The sequence below is a fragment of the Pogoniulus pusillus genome, chromosome 1 (genome assembly GCF_015220805.1).
Source record: "Pogoniulus pusillus isolate bPogPus1 chromosome 1, bPogPus1.pri, whole genome shotgun sequence".
In the NCBI taxonomy this organism is placed as follows: Eukaryota; Metazoa; Chordata; class Aves; order Piciformes; family Lybiidae; genus Pogoniulus; species Pogoniulus pusillus.
In genome coordinates, this window is record NC_087264.1 from 49,052,475 (window position 1) to 49,066,530 (window position 14,056).

The following is a 14,056-nucleotide window of genomic DNA, read 5'->3' on the forward strand; positions in this document are numbered from 1 at the left end:
CAGAGCAGGGACCACACGATCTAGCTGAGGTCGCACAGAAACACATCCAGACAGGCATTGAAAGGCTCCAGAGAAGCAGACTCTGCAACCTCTCTGGGCAGCCTGTGCCAGTGCTTTGAGACTCCTACAGTCAATAAGCTTCCCCTTGTGTTGATCTGGAATCTCCTGTGCTGCAGCTTCCATCCATTGCTCCTTGTCCTATTCCAGGGAGAAGTGAGCAGAGCCTGCCCCCCCCGCCCTCAGCTATTGATAAACATTGATTAGATCCCCTCTCAGTCTTCTCCAGACTAAGCAGCCCCAGGTCCCTCAGCCTTTCCTCATGAGGCAGTGCTCCAGTCCCCTCATCATCCTCATAGCCCTCCACTGGACCCTCTCCAGCAGACCCCTGTCCCTCTTCAACTGGGGATCCCAAAACAGAAGGCAGTACTCAATGAGGTCTCAGCAGGGCAGAGCAGAGGGGGAAGAGAACCTCCCTTGATCTGCTGGACACATTCTTCCTAATACACGCCGGGATCCCACTGGCTTTCTTATCCACACGGGGCACTCTGCTGTCCCATGGATATCCTCTTATCCACCAGCACTCCCAGATCCCTCTCCAGCAGATGAAATTAACACAATTATTAATGATTATTTATTAATACAAAAAAATATTTTTTTTCTTAACTTATTTACAGGGTCTTTTATACTCGGTTGTGCAAACAGATTGTAGGATATGTACAGTGCATAGAGCAGTACCAAACAAGTTAAGCCAAACCAGCAAAACACAAAGAGGAAGCTTTTGGGAAGGGAGTCTTGCTGTGCAGTTTGCCGCTTGCCCTCTAGGGGGAGACGTTCCCCTGTAGGGGCAGACGAGAGGCTCCCTTCTGCTGAAGCCGAAGGCACAATGACAGGCTAACAGAACCAAAGCAGAGAGCTTCAATCACAGAGAGGCTTTCTACAGTATTTACTCACAGATTAGTCTCTCTGGCTTTCTGGGGCCGCAGTATAGTGCAGACAGTATCCAAAACACTTGGCAGGGGTGCTGTCGGTGGTATGGTAACTGCTGGGAGCTAGTCAGAGTTCTTTCCCAGGACTCTCACAGGGTGCTTGGGCTTGCATGGTCCTCTGACCTGGTCTTAATCCTTCCCAGGGCTCCGGACTCGGGCACGGAGGTTGGCAGGTGTGCAGGCAAGCACGGTGTCCTGCAGCTTGGCAGTTGCCTACCTTCTCTCACACCACAGGCTGCAGTGAGGTCCCTAAGTGGGTGTGCAAACTGAGAGTGACTTACTGCTTTCAGTAGCTGTGACTGCTAGGAGTATTGCAGCTTGCCTGGGGGCACTTGGCTCTCCCAGGCTTACCCCTTCTGCACAATCCAGGCTGTCATTACCTGCCCACAGGGTTGTTCATGCTAAGGCTGGCCATCTTGGGCAGTTTTTGGCAAAGACTTCTTAACCTATGGTGTGAAGGGCACTTATGCCTCTCCCTGGTAAAGCGAGGCACGGCGAAGTTTCCAGGTAGACAAGCTTGAAGCATCAAAGGTTGTTGTTAAGCAGCAAAGCTGGTTTGAAGCAGCAAGGCTTCCTGGTCCCCAAGGCAACAAGGCAAGGCTTGGCTAGGCAAAGGAAAGCAAAGCATGGCAGCATGGCAAAGTGAGGCAAGGTGAGTTGTTTACAACTTTGGGCCATATTTATCAATCTCCTGAGTCTTGACTGCTCCATTGGGCAACAGAGACTAACCCATCAGAATGGCACTTTGCCAAAACTAACCATATCAGGTGAAGCCAGGGGCTTGCTTTACCCATATTTGGGAAAACACAGGCCATGCACGAGGTAAGCACAAGCCAAATACATGTACCTTGTTTACCACGGGATATAAACAGGAGCAGAAAAAGTCTGGACAAATTACTGCTCCTTTGACTCCAGGGCTTTTGTCCCTCTTTCTGCTCCTCAATCCAGAAGGGGTAAGGGGAGCAGGGGATCATGCCTGGACAAGCCAGGAGATGTATTAAGCCTGTTTTGGCCTTCCATGACACTGCTGCATGAGGAACACCAACACTGAACCAGCATGATGGGGATGGTCCTGTGTGTCTCCACGTAAACAGAAGTCTATGTGTCCTGATTGAATGTCACACACAGAGAGGTCTTTATTTTAGGTTGTTATCTCCAAGAACTCTGCTAAAATCTTCCTGGTGTGCAGTGGCTGAGCTGCAGCTTGAATGAGCAGACTCGGACCCATCTGTGCAAAAAGTGCTTTAGATAACTTTACTGTGGCTGTCCGGATGTTCCCCCCGGCTCCAGGCAAAGAGCCACTGTTGGTCATGTTCCCCAGAAGCTGCCAAAGGACAACCAGAACTTTCTGCTCCACAGCATAAGGCTTTCGTGGGTATAACTCCGTAACGAGGTCTGCAAGGAAGGCAACAGGTTTGGAGATGGTTTAAAACACAATTCAGAGGTGAAACCCTACTTTGAGAGGCTTTGAAAAGCACTCAATGTCAAATCATTGAATAATTTGGGTTGGAAGGGACCTTAAGGATCATCTAGTTCCAACCCCCTGCCACAAGCAGGGACAACTTCCACTAGACCAGGTTGCTCAAGGCCTTGTCCAGCCTGGACTTGAGCACTCTTCCAGGGAGAGGGCATCCACAGCCTCCTTGTGCAACCTGTTATGGTGTCTCTCCATCCTCACCATAAAGAATTTCTTCCTAATCTCCAGTCCAAATCTCCCCTCTTCCAGCTCACAGCCATTGCCCCTCATCCTATCACTACAAGCCCTTACAAGCAGTCCCTCCCCAGCTCTCCTGTCACCCCCTTCATGTACAGGAAGGCTGCTCTAAGGTCTCTATGGAGCATTCTCCAGACTCAACAGTCCCAGCTCTCTCAGCCCTTCCACATAGGGTAGGTGCTCCAGCCCTCTGATCATCTTTGTGGCCTCCTCTGGGCCCTCTCCAGCAGTTCCATGTCCTTCTTGTTCTGGGGGCACCAGAACTGGACACAGTGCTGCAGATGGGTCTTACAAGAGCAGGGGCAGAATCACCTCCCCCTTCCTTTGGGTCACACAGCTTTTGATGCAGCTCAGGATATGTTTGGCTTCTGGTCTGCAAGCGACAATTGCTGGCTCATGTTGAGTTTTTCCATCAGCTGACACCCCCAAGTCTTTCTCCTCAAGGCTGCTCTCAAACCATTCCTCACCTGGCCTGTATTTGTGCTCAGGATTGCCCCAACCCAGGTGTAGGGGCAATCCCAAGCACAGACAAGAATCCCCTTGCACTTGGCCTTGTTTAACTTCATGAGGTTGGCTTTGGCCCATCTCTCTAGCCTGTCCAAATCCCTCTTGGCATCCATGCAAACACCCCTTTTATCCTCTTAGTTTGCAAAGCAGCACAGGTAGTGTTGATAATTAAAATATTCTATAAAACCAAAACCAGGAAAAAGAAACTTGGGGGGCTTTTTGAAGTACTTTTTAGTCAGCATTGTCATAAGGGCTTCTGTTTCTCACAGTGCACTGTGTAACATCTGCTGTGGTTTCCTCTTTATCCCTGAAAGACACAGTGGATATTTAAGGAACAAAGTAACCTTACAGAGTCATAGAATGGTGTCTGTTTGAAGAGAGCTCCAAGATCAGCAAGTCCAACCATCAACCCAATACTACTATGGCCATTAAACCATGTCCTAGAGTGCCATGTCCACATGTTTCTTAAACACCTCCAGGGATGGGGACTCCATCACCTCCCTGGGCAGCCTGTTCCAATGCCTGACCACTCTTGTAGGAAAGAAATTGCTCCTAACATCCAAACTAAACCTGTTCCAATGCCTGACCACTCCTGTAGGAAAGAATCACTCCTAACATCCAAACTAAACCTGTTCCAATGCCTGACCACTCCTGTAGGAAAGAAATCACTCCTAACATCCAAACTAAACCTGTTCCAATGCCTGACCACTCCTGTAGGAAAGAAATCACTCCTAACATCCAAACTAAACCTGTTCCAATGCCTGACCACTCTTGTAGGAAAGAAATCACTCCTAACATCCAAACTAAACCTGTTCCAATGCCTGACCACTCTTGTAGGAAAGAAATTGTTCCTAACATCCAAACTAAACCTCCCTTGGCACAACTTCAGGCCATTTCCTCTTGTCCTGTCCCTTGTTACTAGGAAGAAGAGACCAACCCCCACATGGCTCCAACCACCTTTCAGGGAGTTGTAGAGACCAGTGAGGTCTCCCCTCGGCCTCATCTTTTCCAGACTAAAGAGCCCCAGGTCCCTCATCTCCTCCTCACCAGCCCTATTCTCCAGATTCTTCACCAGCTTCACTGCCCTTCTCTGGACCTGCTCCAGCACCTCAATGTCTTTCTTGCAGTGAGGGGCTCAAAACTGAACCCAAGAATTGAGTTGTGGCCTCACAAGTGTCTCAAACTGCACCAGAATGTCTCACCAAGAGGTGAATTGTCTAAAATCTGGTGACTAACACATTCAGGAAGCATAAATTTAGGGATATTTCAAGAACAGAGTGTCCACTATGTTTTTAAAGTTCCATTTCATAGCTGCTACACACAGAACCGCTGGAAAGCAGGCAGGAAGAAAGGGACCTGGGGGTACTGATAGATAACAGGCTGAAGATGAGGCAGCAGTGTGCCCAGGTAGGCAAGAGAGCCAATGGCATCCTGGCCTGCATCAGGAGCAGTGTGGCCAGTAGGACAAGGGAGGTTATTCTGCCCCTGTACTCTGTACACTGCTCAGGCCACACCTTGAGTGCTGTGTCCAGTTCTGGGCCACTCAATTCAAGAGAGATGTTGAGGTGCTGGAAGGTGTCCAGAGAAGGGCGACAAAGCTGGTGAGGGGCCTGGAGCACAAACCCTGTGAGGAGAGGCTGAGGGAGCTGGGGGTGTGCAGCCTGGAGAAGAGGAGGCTCAGGAGTGACCTCATTGCTGTCTACAACTACCTGAAGGTACATTGTAGCCAGGTGGGGTTGGTCTCTTCTGCCAGGCAACCAGCAATAGAACAAGGGGACACAGTCTCAAGCTGTGCCAGGGGAGGTCTAGGCTGGATGTTAGGAGGAAGTTGTTGGCAGAGAGAGTGATGGGCATTGGAATGGGCTGCCCAGGGAGATGGTGGAGGCACCGTCCCTGGAGGTGTTCAAGAAAAGACTGTATGAGGCACTTGGTGCCATGGTCTGGTTGACTGGATAGGGCTGGGGGATAGGATAGACTGGATGATCTTGGAGGTCTCTTCCAACCTGCTTGATTCTATGATTCTCTGATTCAAAGAATGTTAGTGTGGTTTGAAAACAGATACCCCTTGAAGACATGGACATTTTGGACATTTTCATCTTTAAAACATAAGATTTCAGCATTTCTGGGACATTCACCTAGAGAAGGGCAGCAAGAAGAATAAACACTAATAATAGCCTTTTTTTGTCAGCAGTAGCTTCAAATTTGCATTTGAAGAGGGTGAAATGTGAGAACTGCTGCTGCCATTAAAGCCCACAACCTCCTATGTCAGAACAAGAGATAAACAGCCACCACCATCCTGAGATTAATTAGCCTAATTAAGGTGAAGACACAAACAAACATTCAATTCAAACATGGCTTTACCAGCGAGCTTTTCTGTCATGTCTTGCTTTGCTTTTCCATTCAGGAGCTGGGCTTTTGTGCAGAAGGGCTGAAGGAGCAAATAGTTGTCTAGAAGAACAAAAGAGGTTAAATTGAAGGTTAAGTAGGGTAATTAAGCAGTATGGAAGTAAACACGCATGGACAAATGGAGACAAGAACCTTAGTTCTGATACATTGTCTTTGAGAGACTCCAGTGATGCGTTTCAAGGCATAAAAGCACTAAAAGAAAGTCTTAAGAAGCCCTAACTCCTAGAATCTGGTAGGACTTAGTGCCATGGTCTAGTTGACTGGATAGGGCTGGGGGATAGGTTGGACTGGATGATCTTGGAGGTCTCTTCCAACCTGGTTGATTCTATGATTCTATGATACTCACAGTATCACACAGTATCACCAAGGTTGGAAGAGACCTCACAGATCATCAAGTCCAACCCTTTACCATTGCTGCTGACTGTAATGACTCCAAAACAAGGTTCTCTTTCTCTTCATTACCTCCCTGCATAAATTTGGAGCCTCATTTCACCACACCAACAACCTTCACTACAGCCATCATGGGTTCCTTAATTCCATTCTCAGCAGTGGGATGGGAAAATAAAAGTCTTCATACCTAGAAACTTGGACCTCTGCTGCCTCAGCTTTATCCAGCCTGGGTGATTCTTGGCCCTGCAAATTCATCATCTCAGCACTGGTGAGGCCATACCTTGAGTACTGGGTTCATTCTTGAGCCCCTCACTACAGTAGGAACATTGATGGGGACTGGAGCAGGTTCAGAAGACATCAAAGTTGGTGAAGGGTCTAGAGAACAGGTGTGGTGAAAAGCAGCTGAAGGGAGACCTCATTGCTCTCTACAAATCCCTGAAAGGAGTCCTGGTTGACAGCCAGCTCAGTGTGAGCCAGGAGTGTGCCCAGGTGGGCAGGAGAACCAATGGCATCCTGGCCTGTATAAAGACCTGTGGCCAGCAGGAGCAGGGAAGACTTTCTGCTCCTGTACTCAGCACTCCTCAGGCCACATCTTGAGTACTGTGTCCAGTTCTGGGCTTCTCAATTTAAGAAAGATGTTGAGGTGCTGGAAGGTGTCCAGAGAAGGGCAGCAAGGTTGGTGAGAGGCCTGAAACATAGCGCTGTGAGGAGAGGCTGAGGGAGCTGGGGGTGTGCAGCCTGCAGAAGAGGAGGCTAAGGGAAGACCTCGTTGCTGTCTACAACTCCTTGAAAGGAGGCTGTAGTCAGGTGGGGTTGGTCTCTTCTGCCAGGCAACCAGCAACAGAAGAAGGGGACACAATCTCAAGTTGTGCCAGGGGAGGTTCAGGCTGGATGTTAGGAGGAAGCTGTTGGCAGAGAGAGTGATTGGCATTGGAATGGGCTGCCCAGGGAGGTGGTGGAGTCCCCATCCCTGAAGGTGTTTAAGAGGAGGCTGCATGAGGCACTTAGTGCCATGGGTTAGTTAATTAGAAGGTGTTAGGTGATAGGTTGGACTTAATGATCCTAGAGGTCTTCTTAAACCTGGTTAGTTCTCTGATCCTGTGAGGCTGGTGCCAGGTGGGGCACTCTTCTCCCTAGTAACAACTGACACAACAAGAGGAAATGGCCTCAAGTTGCACCAAAGGTGGTTTAGATTGGCTATTAGAAGAAACTTCTTCACTGAAAAGGTTCTCAAAGACTGGATCAGGCTGCCCAGGGAGGTGGTTGAATCCCCATTCTGGAGAGGTTTCAAAGAGACAGAGATGTGGTGCTGAGGAACATGATTTAGCAGCAGTCTGGGTGGAGCCAGAGAATGTTTGGATGGAATGAAGCTAAAGGGATACTCCAGCCCAAGCAATTCTCTGATTCCATTCTCTGCCACACCATGTTTATTTCCTGAAAACACTGTAATTCTGCTCCAAAACTCCAGCAAGTGAAGAAGGAAGCTGCTTGTGGCATATACAGGTCAGCAACAAATCTGTTTCTTTGACCTATTTAGGTGATTCTGCAATGTGACAACCTTTAGCAACAGGTTGACTAAGGTGGGAAAGGACCTCTGGAGATCATCTGGTCCAACTTCCCTGCTCTGTCAGAATCACTGTGGCCAGCTGCCCAAGGCCACTTTGACACAGATTGAGGATATCTTAAGTATGGAGACTCCACAGCTGCTGTGGGCAAGCTGTGCCAAAAGTCAGCCACCCTCAAAGTGAAAACCACCTGCTAAGGAAAAGTAACCAACTCACCTACATGTTTAGGCCCAGTCTAAGCAGCTAGGATCCTTTACTGGACTAGCCAAAATATTAAGATGACTTCTGTGGCTTAAAAAGTAGGAGAGAAGGCCACTTGGGAAGAGTAATCCCCTGCACCAGTACAGGTGAGGAGTGACCTGCTGGACAGCAACTCCATGGAGAAGCACCTGAGTGTGCTGGTGGACAAGATCCCCATGAGCCAGAATTGTGCTCTTGTGGCCAAGAAGACAAATGGTGTCCTGAGGTGCATGAGGAAAAGTGTGGCCAGCAGGTCAAGGGAGATTCTTGTACCATGCTATTCTGCCCTAGGGAGGACACAGATGGAGTCCTGAGTCCAGTTCTGGACTCCATGGTTCAAGAGAGACAGGGAAATACTGAAGGGAGTCTACAAAGAAGCTGAGGGGCCTGGAACATGTCTTCAAAGAGGAAAGGCTGAGAGACCTGGGGTTGCTGAGCCTGGAGAAGAGCAGCCCCAGAGGGCATCTTCTTAATGCTCAGCAAGAGCTAAAGGACCTATGGGGACCAAGAAGATGGGGCCAGATTCTTTTCAGTGGTGCCCAGTGACAGGACAAGGGGCAGTGGGCACAAACAGGAACCCAGGAGGTTCCATCTGAAGAGGAGGAGAAACTTGTTTGGTGTGAGGGTGCTGGAGCCCTGGAGCAGGCTGCCCTGAGAGGTTGTGAAGTCTCTTTTTCTGGAGAGATTCCAAATGCAGCTGGACATTGTGATCCTGGGCAAGCTGCTGCTGCTTTAGCAGCAGGGTGGGACTGGCTGATCTCCAGAGGTCCCTTCCCATGCCTAAAATGCTGGGATTCTGTAAAACAAATGCTCTGTTGCACCATGTAATAGCTAGATGGGAACTGGTAGAAAGAGTAACTCACTACATGTAGAACTCAATTCCTGTCATTAAATCTCTTTCAAATGAAGGGAGAGAAAATCACTTACCTAAATACTGACACAGAGCTTTGATAACGTTGGTGGCAGCTGCATAAATCCCTGGATTTTTGGAGTTGAGGTTGTTGTCCACAATGGCAGGAATTAACATGTTGATCACAGGAGACAAATTGTCTCTTAGCAAGGGAATTATCTTGTGCATGGTCTCCAAAGCCACCTGATTTACTTTGCTGTTGGAGTCGTTCAAGCGAGACTTGAATGCATCGAAGATCTGAAACGGTATCCAAGGAGCATTCAGCTGAGGATTTGGTGTTCCCTGCTTCATGGTTGCACTTCAATTCTCTATCTTGGCAAAAGACAGCTCTGCTAGGGTTATTTTTTTTAGTATGCAAAGCATCATTTGATATTTTTCCACTCTGTATTATCATCTGAATCTCACCTAAGTTTTATTCATTCTTGGACAATGTAATTATCTCTATTATTATCTCTATAAAGAAGCCATCTGCACCATTCAGTATGATTTTCTGCAGCCAAGTGCACTTAACTCTGCTTAGCAAACCCAGAGCATTTTGAAGGGCTCAAAAGAAAGATCAGACTTTGGAATAGGCTGCCCAGGTAGATGGTGGAGTCACCATCCCTGGAGATGTTTAAGAAACATGCTGACACGCCACTCTGGAACATGATTTACTGGCACAGTGACCTTAGGTTGAAGGTTGATGATCTTGGAGGCCTTCCCCAACCAAAACAATGCTATGATTCTATTAAAACATTATAATCATAGGTTTCACAGTCTCTTCACTGAGTGAGGACTTCACTGAGTGAAGACACTGTGAAGTTCCATAGCAGTATGCCACAGTTCCAGAGCAGAGACCCTGCACTGCTAGAAGACAGCCTTGCTTTTCCTTTCATTCTATCTGCCTTTAGCTTACAACTCCGGGAGCTCTGGATCCTATTTTTCTCCTCTCCTATGAGTACCTTATGAGGAGAAACTTGTTAGGTGTGAGTAGTGCCTTCAGTTTTGGGCTGCCCAGTTGAAGAGAGACAGAGATCTGCTGGAGATGGTCCACCACAGGCCTATGAGGATGATGAGGGGACTGGAGCACTGCCTGATGAGGAGAGGCTGAGTGACCTGGAGCTGCTTAGTCTGAAGAAGAGAAGACTGAGAGGGGATTTAATAAATGTTTGTAGCTTTCCTGTAAGGGTTCCAGAGCACTGGCACAGGCTCCCCAGAGAGGCTGTGGAGTCTCCTCTGGAGACTTTCAAGGCCTGTCTGGATGTGTTCCTGTGTGACTCTAGACTGTATGGTCCTGCTCTGGCAGGGGGCTGGACCAAATGAGCTCTTTGGGTCCCTTCCAACCCTTAAGATCCTATGATCTTGTGAGAAAGGATGATCACCTTGAGCTTTATCACAACAAAGACCCCTCCTTGCCTTCTCCCAGACTCACAAAGCAGGCAGAAGGTATACACCTGCTCCACTCCCCAACATTTTCCCTTCTTATGAAAAGAGGGAGCCAACCTTTCATCAGAGCGTGTTAGGACCTAACTTGAAGGCCTTTGAAACACAGTGTTCTCAGTTACCTTCACAATGTTGGCAAGGACAAAGCCCTGATTGTTCTCTGTATCAGATAAGAGCTGCTTAATGCCACTGATTCGCTCGCGGAAGTCTCTGGCGCTCAATAAACAAATGAGGTCTTTGAGATACTCTGTGTTCTCCAGGGCATTACGAGGAGCTGCTTTTCTGCTGACTTCATGGCCTTCTGCAGCCTCTCTGGTGGGAAAAGAAAATGAACAGAAATGAGCTGGAACAAGAGTTTGCAATCTCAGACCATGTACTTGTAAACACCTCTTTCCGTGGAACTCCACTCCCTGGAAGTGTTCAAACCCAGACTGGATGGGGCCTTGAGCAACCTGGTCTAGTGGGAGGTGTCCCTGCCCACAGCAGGAAGTTGGAACCAGATGAGCTTTAAGGTCCCTTCCAGCACAAATTATTCTATGAATCAACAGAAAACCTTCTGGTGAAAGACTTTCACTTTGAACATGGTGACTTAAAAAACATGGCAATTTGGACTGGAGATTAGGAAGAAATTCTTTACAGTGAGGGTGGTGAGACACTGAAACAGGTTGTCCAAGGAGGTCATGGGTTAACCCTCCTGGGGGTGGACCTGACCCCAGGTGTAGTGGTTAGCCCACTCCCACTTCCTGTCTATACCCCTATAAAACCAGAAGAACTTCCTCTTTCTCTTTGCCCTCCCTGCCTGCCTGATAGCACCACTGTTGTTCCTGCTGCTCCTGTGAACACCCCACCACATGGTGGACAACCCCTTCCTGAATCTACCTCCATCCATTGCCATCAATCTGGTTGTATATCTATTTTGTGTCTTGTTTCCCTTCCCTATACCTCTTTGTAACTCCCCTACCTTAAATACCTTTTACTTAAAGTGTTTTTTTTCACTTCCAAATGAAAGCAAGGCCACTCTTTGGGTGTTTTACCCCTTTTCCTCCCTACATCTAATATCTTTCTTTCCAAAAGGGGGAAGAGGGGAAACCATCCTATTAATGTATTGTTCTGTTAGGTATTTGAGTCACTGGGAAGCTTAAATCACACCAATACATTTAATAATGGCCCCTCCCTGGAGGTGTTCAGCTTGGACAGGGGCTTGAGCAGCTTGGGCTAAGTGGGAGGTGTCCCTGCCCATGGCAGGGGAGTTGGACCTATGTGATCTTCAAGGTCCCCTCCAACCTGAACCACTCTATGATCCTATGATTTTTCCATAGGTAGTATCTTGAGCTGATGGGATGACAGAGATCTACTGTGAGTTCCAAGTGTGTATGTTCATAAGCCAATTCCCCTCTTTAAATCAGTTTATCTGGGACATGTCAAGATCTTCCTAGTCCTTCAGATCTCTTTGATGTTCACATCCCTGTCTGAAGTGCTTCCATACTCTCCTCTTGCAGTGTGAGGTTTGTTAACCTAGAGGTCAAATTCCTAACAGAGTAATCCACTGAGGATCTTTACCTGTCGGTGACATTGAGAGCATCTCTGGAAGTAGAGGATGCCCTTGAGTGTCCAACACCACTCGTATGGGAACGTCTTCCCCTTGCTGAGGGTGTATCCAAAGGCACCTCTCCCAGGCCCTGCAGAAAAGGGCAAGCAGGAATGAATAGGTGACCTGGTAAAAGCCAGTCTGGCAGCCATGAAAGTGTGGCAGCAGAGTCCATTTGATTTCATCTGGCACATCTGCCAGGAGTGAAGGTACACACAGAGCAGCTGTCCTGCTGCAGTCACTCGATGACTTGCTCTGAGTATTCACTCCCTGTAGGCTCACTGTCTGCCACACTGGGCACCAAAATAACTATGTGCAGGTTTGGGAGTTTCCTGCCCCCGTGCCATGGCTAGGAATTGTAACTCAGCTGGCTGCAAGTTAAGGAATGAAGCTGCATTTACAGCATGGCACAATTTACAAATATATATACACAACATAAACAGATATTTACAACTATATACAGTAATATCCAAGTTGAAAGTAATACAGAGATATAAAGCCACTCCCAATCAGCAGAACCACCCAGGAGGGCTTTCAAACCAACTCCCCTCTTTCTTTCCACCCCTCCTCCCTTATCTCAGAATCTTTTATGTGCATAGGGTGAGAATGCAGGAAGCCAGATAAGAAGTTAGAAGAAGATTGATTAGTTTAGAATAGAATCGTAGAATCAATCAGGTAGGAAGAGACCTCCAGGATCATCCAGCCCAACCTAGCACCCAGCCCTATCAAATCAACCAGACCATGGCACTAAGTGCCACATCCAGGCTTTGCTTCAACACCTCCAGGGATGGGGACTCCACCACCTCCCTGGGCAGCCCATTCCAATGCCAATCACTCTCTCTGACAGCAACTTCCTCCTAACATCCAGCCTAGACCTGCCCTGGCACAACTTGAGACTGTGTCCCCTCATTCTGTTGCTGGTTGCCTGGCAGAAGAGGCCAACCCTACCTGGCTACAACCTCCCTTCAGGTAGTTGTAGAGAGTTTGACAGTTTGAGTCATGCAGGTCCAGGCAAAGATAGTGAATCATAGAATCATAGAATCAACCAGGTTGGAAGAGACCTCCAAGCTTATCCAGTCCAACCTAGCATCCAGCCCTAGCCAATCAACCAGACCATAGCACTAAGTGCCCCATCTAGGCTTTGCTTCAACACCTCCAGGGATGGAGACTCCACCACCTCCCTGGGCAGCCCATTCCAAGGCCAATCACTCTCTCTGTGAAGAACTTCCTCCTAACATCCAGCCTGTACTTCCTCCGGCACAACTTGAGACTGTGTCCCCTTGTTCTACTGGTGGTTGCCTGAGAGAAGAGTCCAACCCCCCACCTGGCTACAACCTCCCTTCAGGTAGTTGTAGACAGCAATGAGGTCACCCCTGAGCCTCCTCTTCTGCAGGCTGCACAGCCCCAGCTCCCTCAGCCTCTCCTCATAGGCTTTGTGTTCCAGAAGCAGGCAGCAGCAGCCAGAGATGCACTGATTATCTTTATTATTGTTCCTTGGTTTTATATTCCCAAGCAAATCAAATCCAATGGGCAATGTAGACATCACTATTATTTTCTTTTCACAGCCAATCATCTAATTTCTCTCATGAAAACATTCCAATTATCCTTGAACCAGCACAATGTTCCTTCCCTGTAGGTTCACTGTCTACACCCAACCTTGGTGATACTGTGATATACTGTGATACTGTGATACACCTAACGCCCACTAAAACACTTTGACAGCTCTCAGAGCTTCAGGAAGGGCTTGGCCACCTACCTTCTCACACAGGCTGTTAACAGAGTCCTTAATATAAGGCAGGTCCTTGCTGGGCACATACTTCTCAAGGGCCTTCTCAAACTGAGGGTGATCCATCATGTTGAAGAGCATCTTGCGACCGTAGTATCTGCAGGGACAGCAGATGGTGACATACACACCAGTGGCCATGGGTTTGCTTTCTAACTGCTGAGAGTTACAGCTCTGTAACTCCAAAACAGAGAAGAGCAGGACATTGCTCTCTGGGAAGGTAACCAGACACCCTCTTCAGTCTCCTATAAAGAGGTTGTGCCCCCAAATCACTGCTTAAGCAACCACAGAGCGGATTAATGACAACAACTGCGTGTGTCTTAGCTGTTTTCAAATAGGATGGTCTAGCCTGAATGATCAACCAGTGTGCCTCCCCTGGCCTGCACCCTGTCTGTGGTCAGCAGGTGATCTTTAAGGTCCCTTCCAACCCAAACCATTCTGAGATTTTATGATTAAGTCTAACCTTTAACTCAGCACAGCCAGGTCACTACTAAACCATGTACTTCAGCAATACATCTCCATAGCTTTGAAACCTCTCCAGGGAC

The 14,056-nt window shown here is 48.1% G+C and overlaps 1 protein-coding gene across 3 annotated transcripts in view; it reads right to left on the minus strand.

The window, feature by feature from the left end:
• Positions 1-2,097: 2,097 nt before the first annotated feature.
• Positions 2,098-14,056, minus strand: part of TOGARAM1 (TOG array regulator of axonemal microtubules 1) — a 52,701-nt gene continuing 40,742 nt past the window's right edge. For 2 of the 3 annotated variants that reach the window (XM_064151848.1, XM_064151841.1), the window contains 6 exons: positions 13,485-13,611; positions 11,701-11,819; positions 10,263-10,452; positions 8,736-8,955; positions 5,569-5,655; positions 2,098-2,381 (listed from right to left, as the gene is read on the minus strand). In XM_064151848.1, coding sequence (XP_064007918.1) covers positions 2,128-2,381; positions 5,569-5,655; positions 8,736-8,955; positions 10,263-10,452; positions 11,701-11,819; positions 13,485-13,611 — 997 coding nt within the window. In that variant the 3' untranslated portion in view covers positions 2,098-2,127. Of the gene's footprint in view, positions 2,382-5,568; positions 5,656-8,735; positions 8,956-9,509; positions 9,844-10,262; positions 10,453-11,700; positions 11,820-13,484; positions 13,612-14,056 lie in introns of those variants that run through there. The other variant, XM_064151853.1, reaches the window with a different exon arrangement.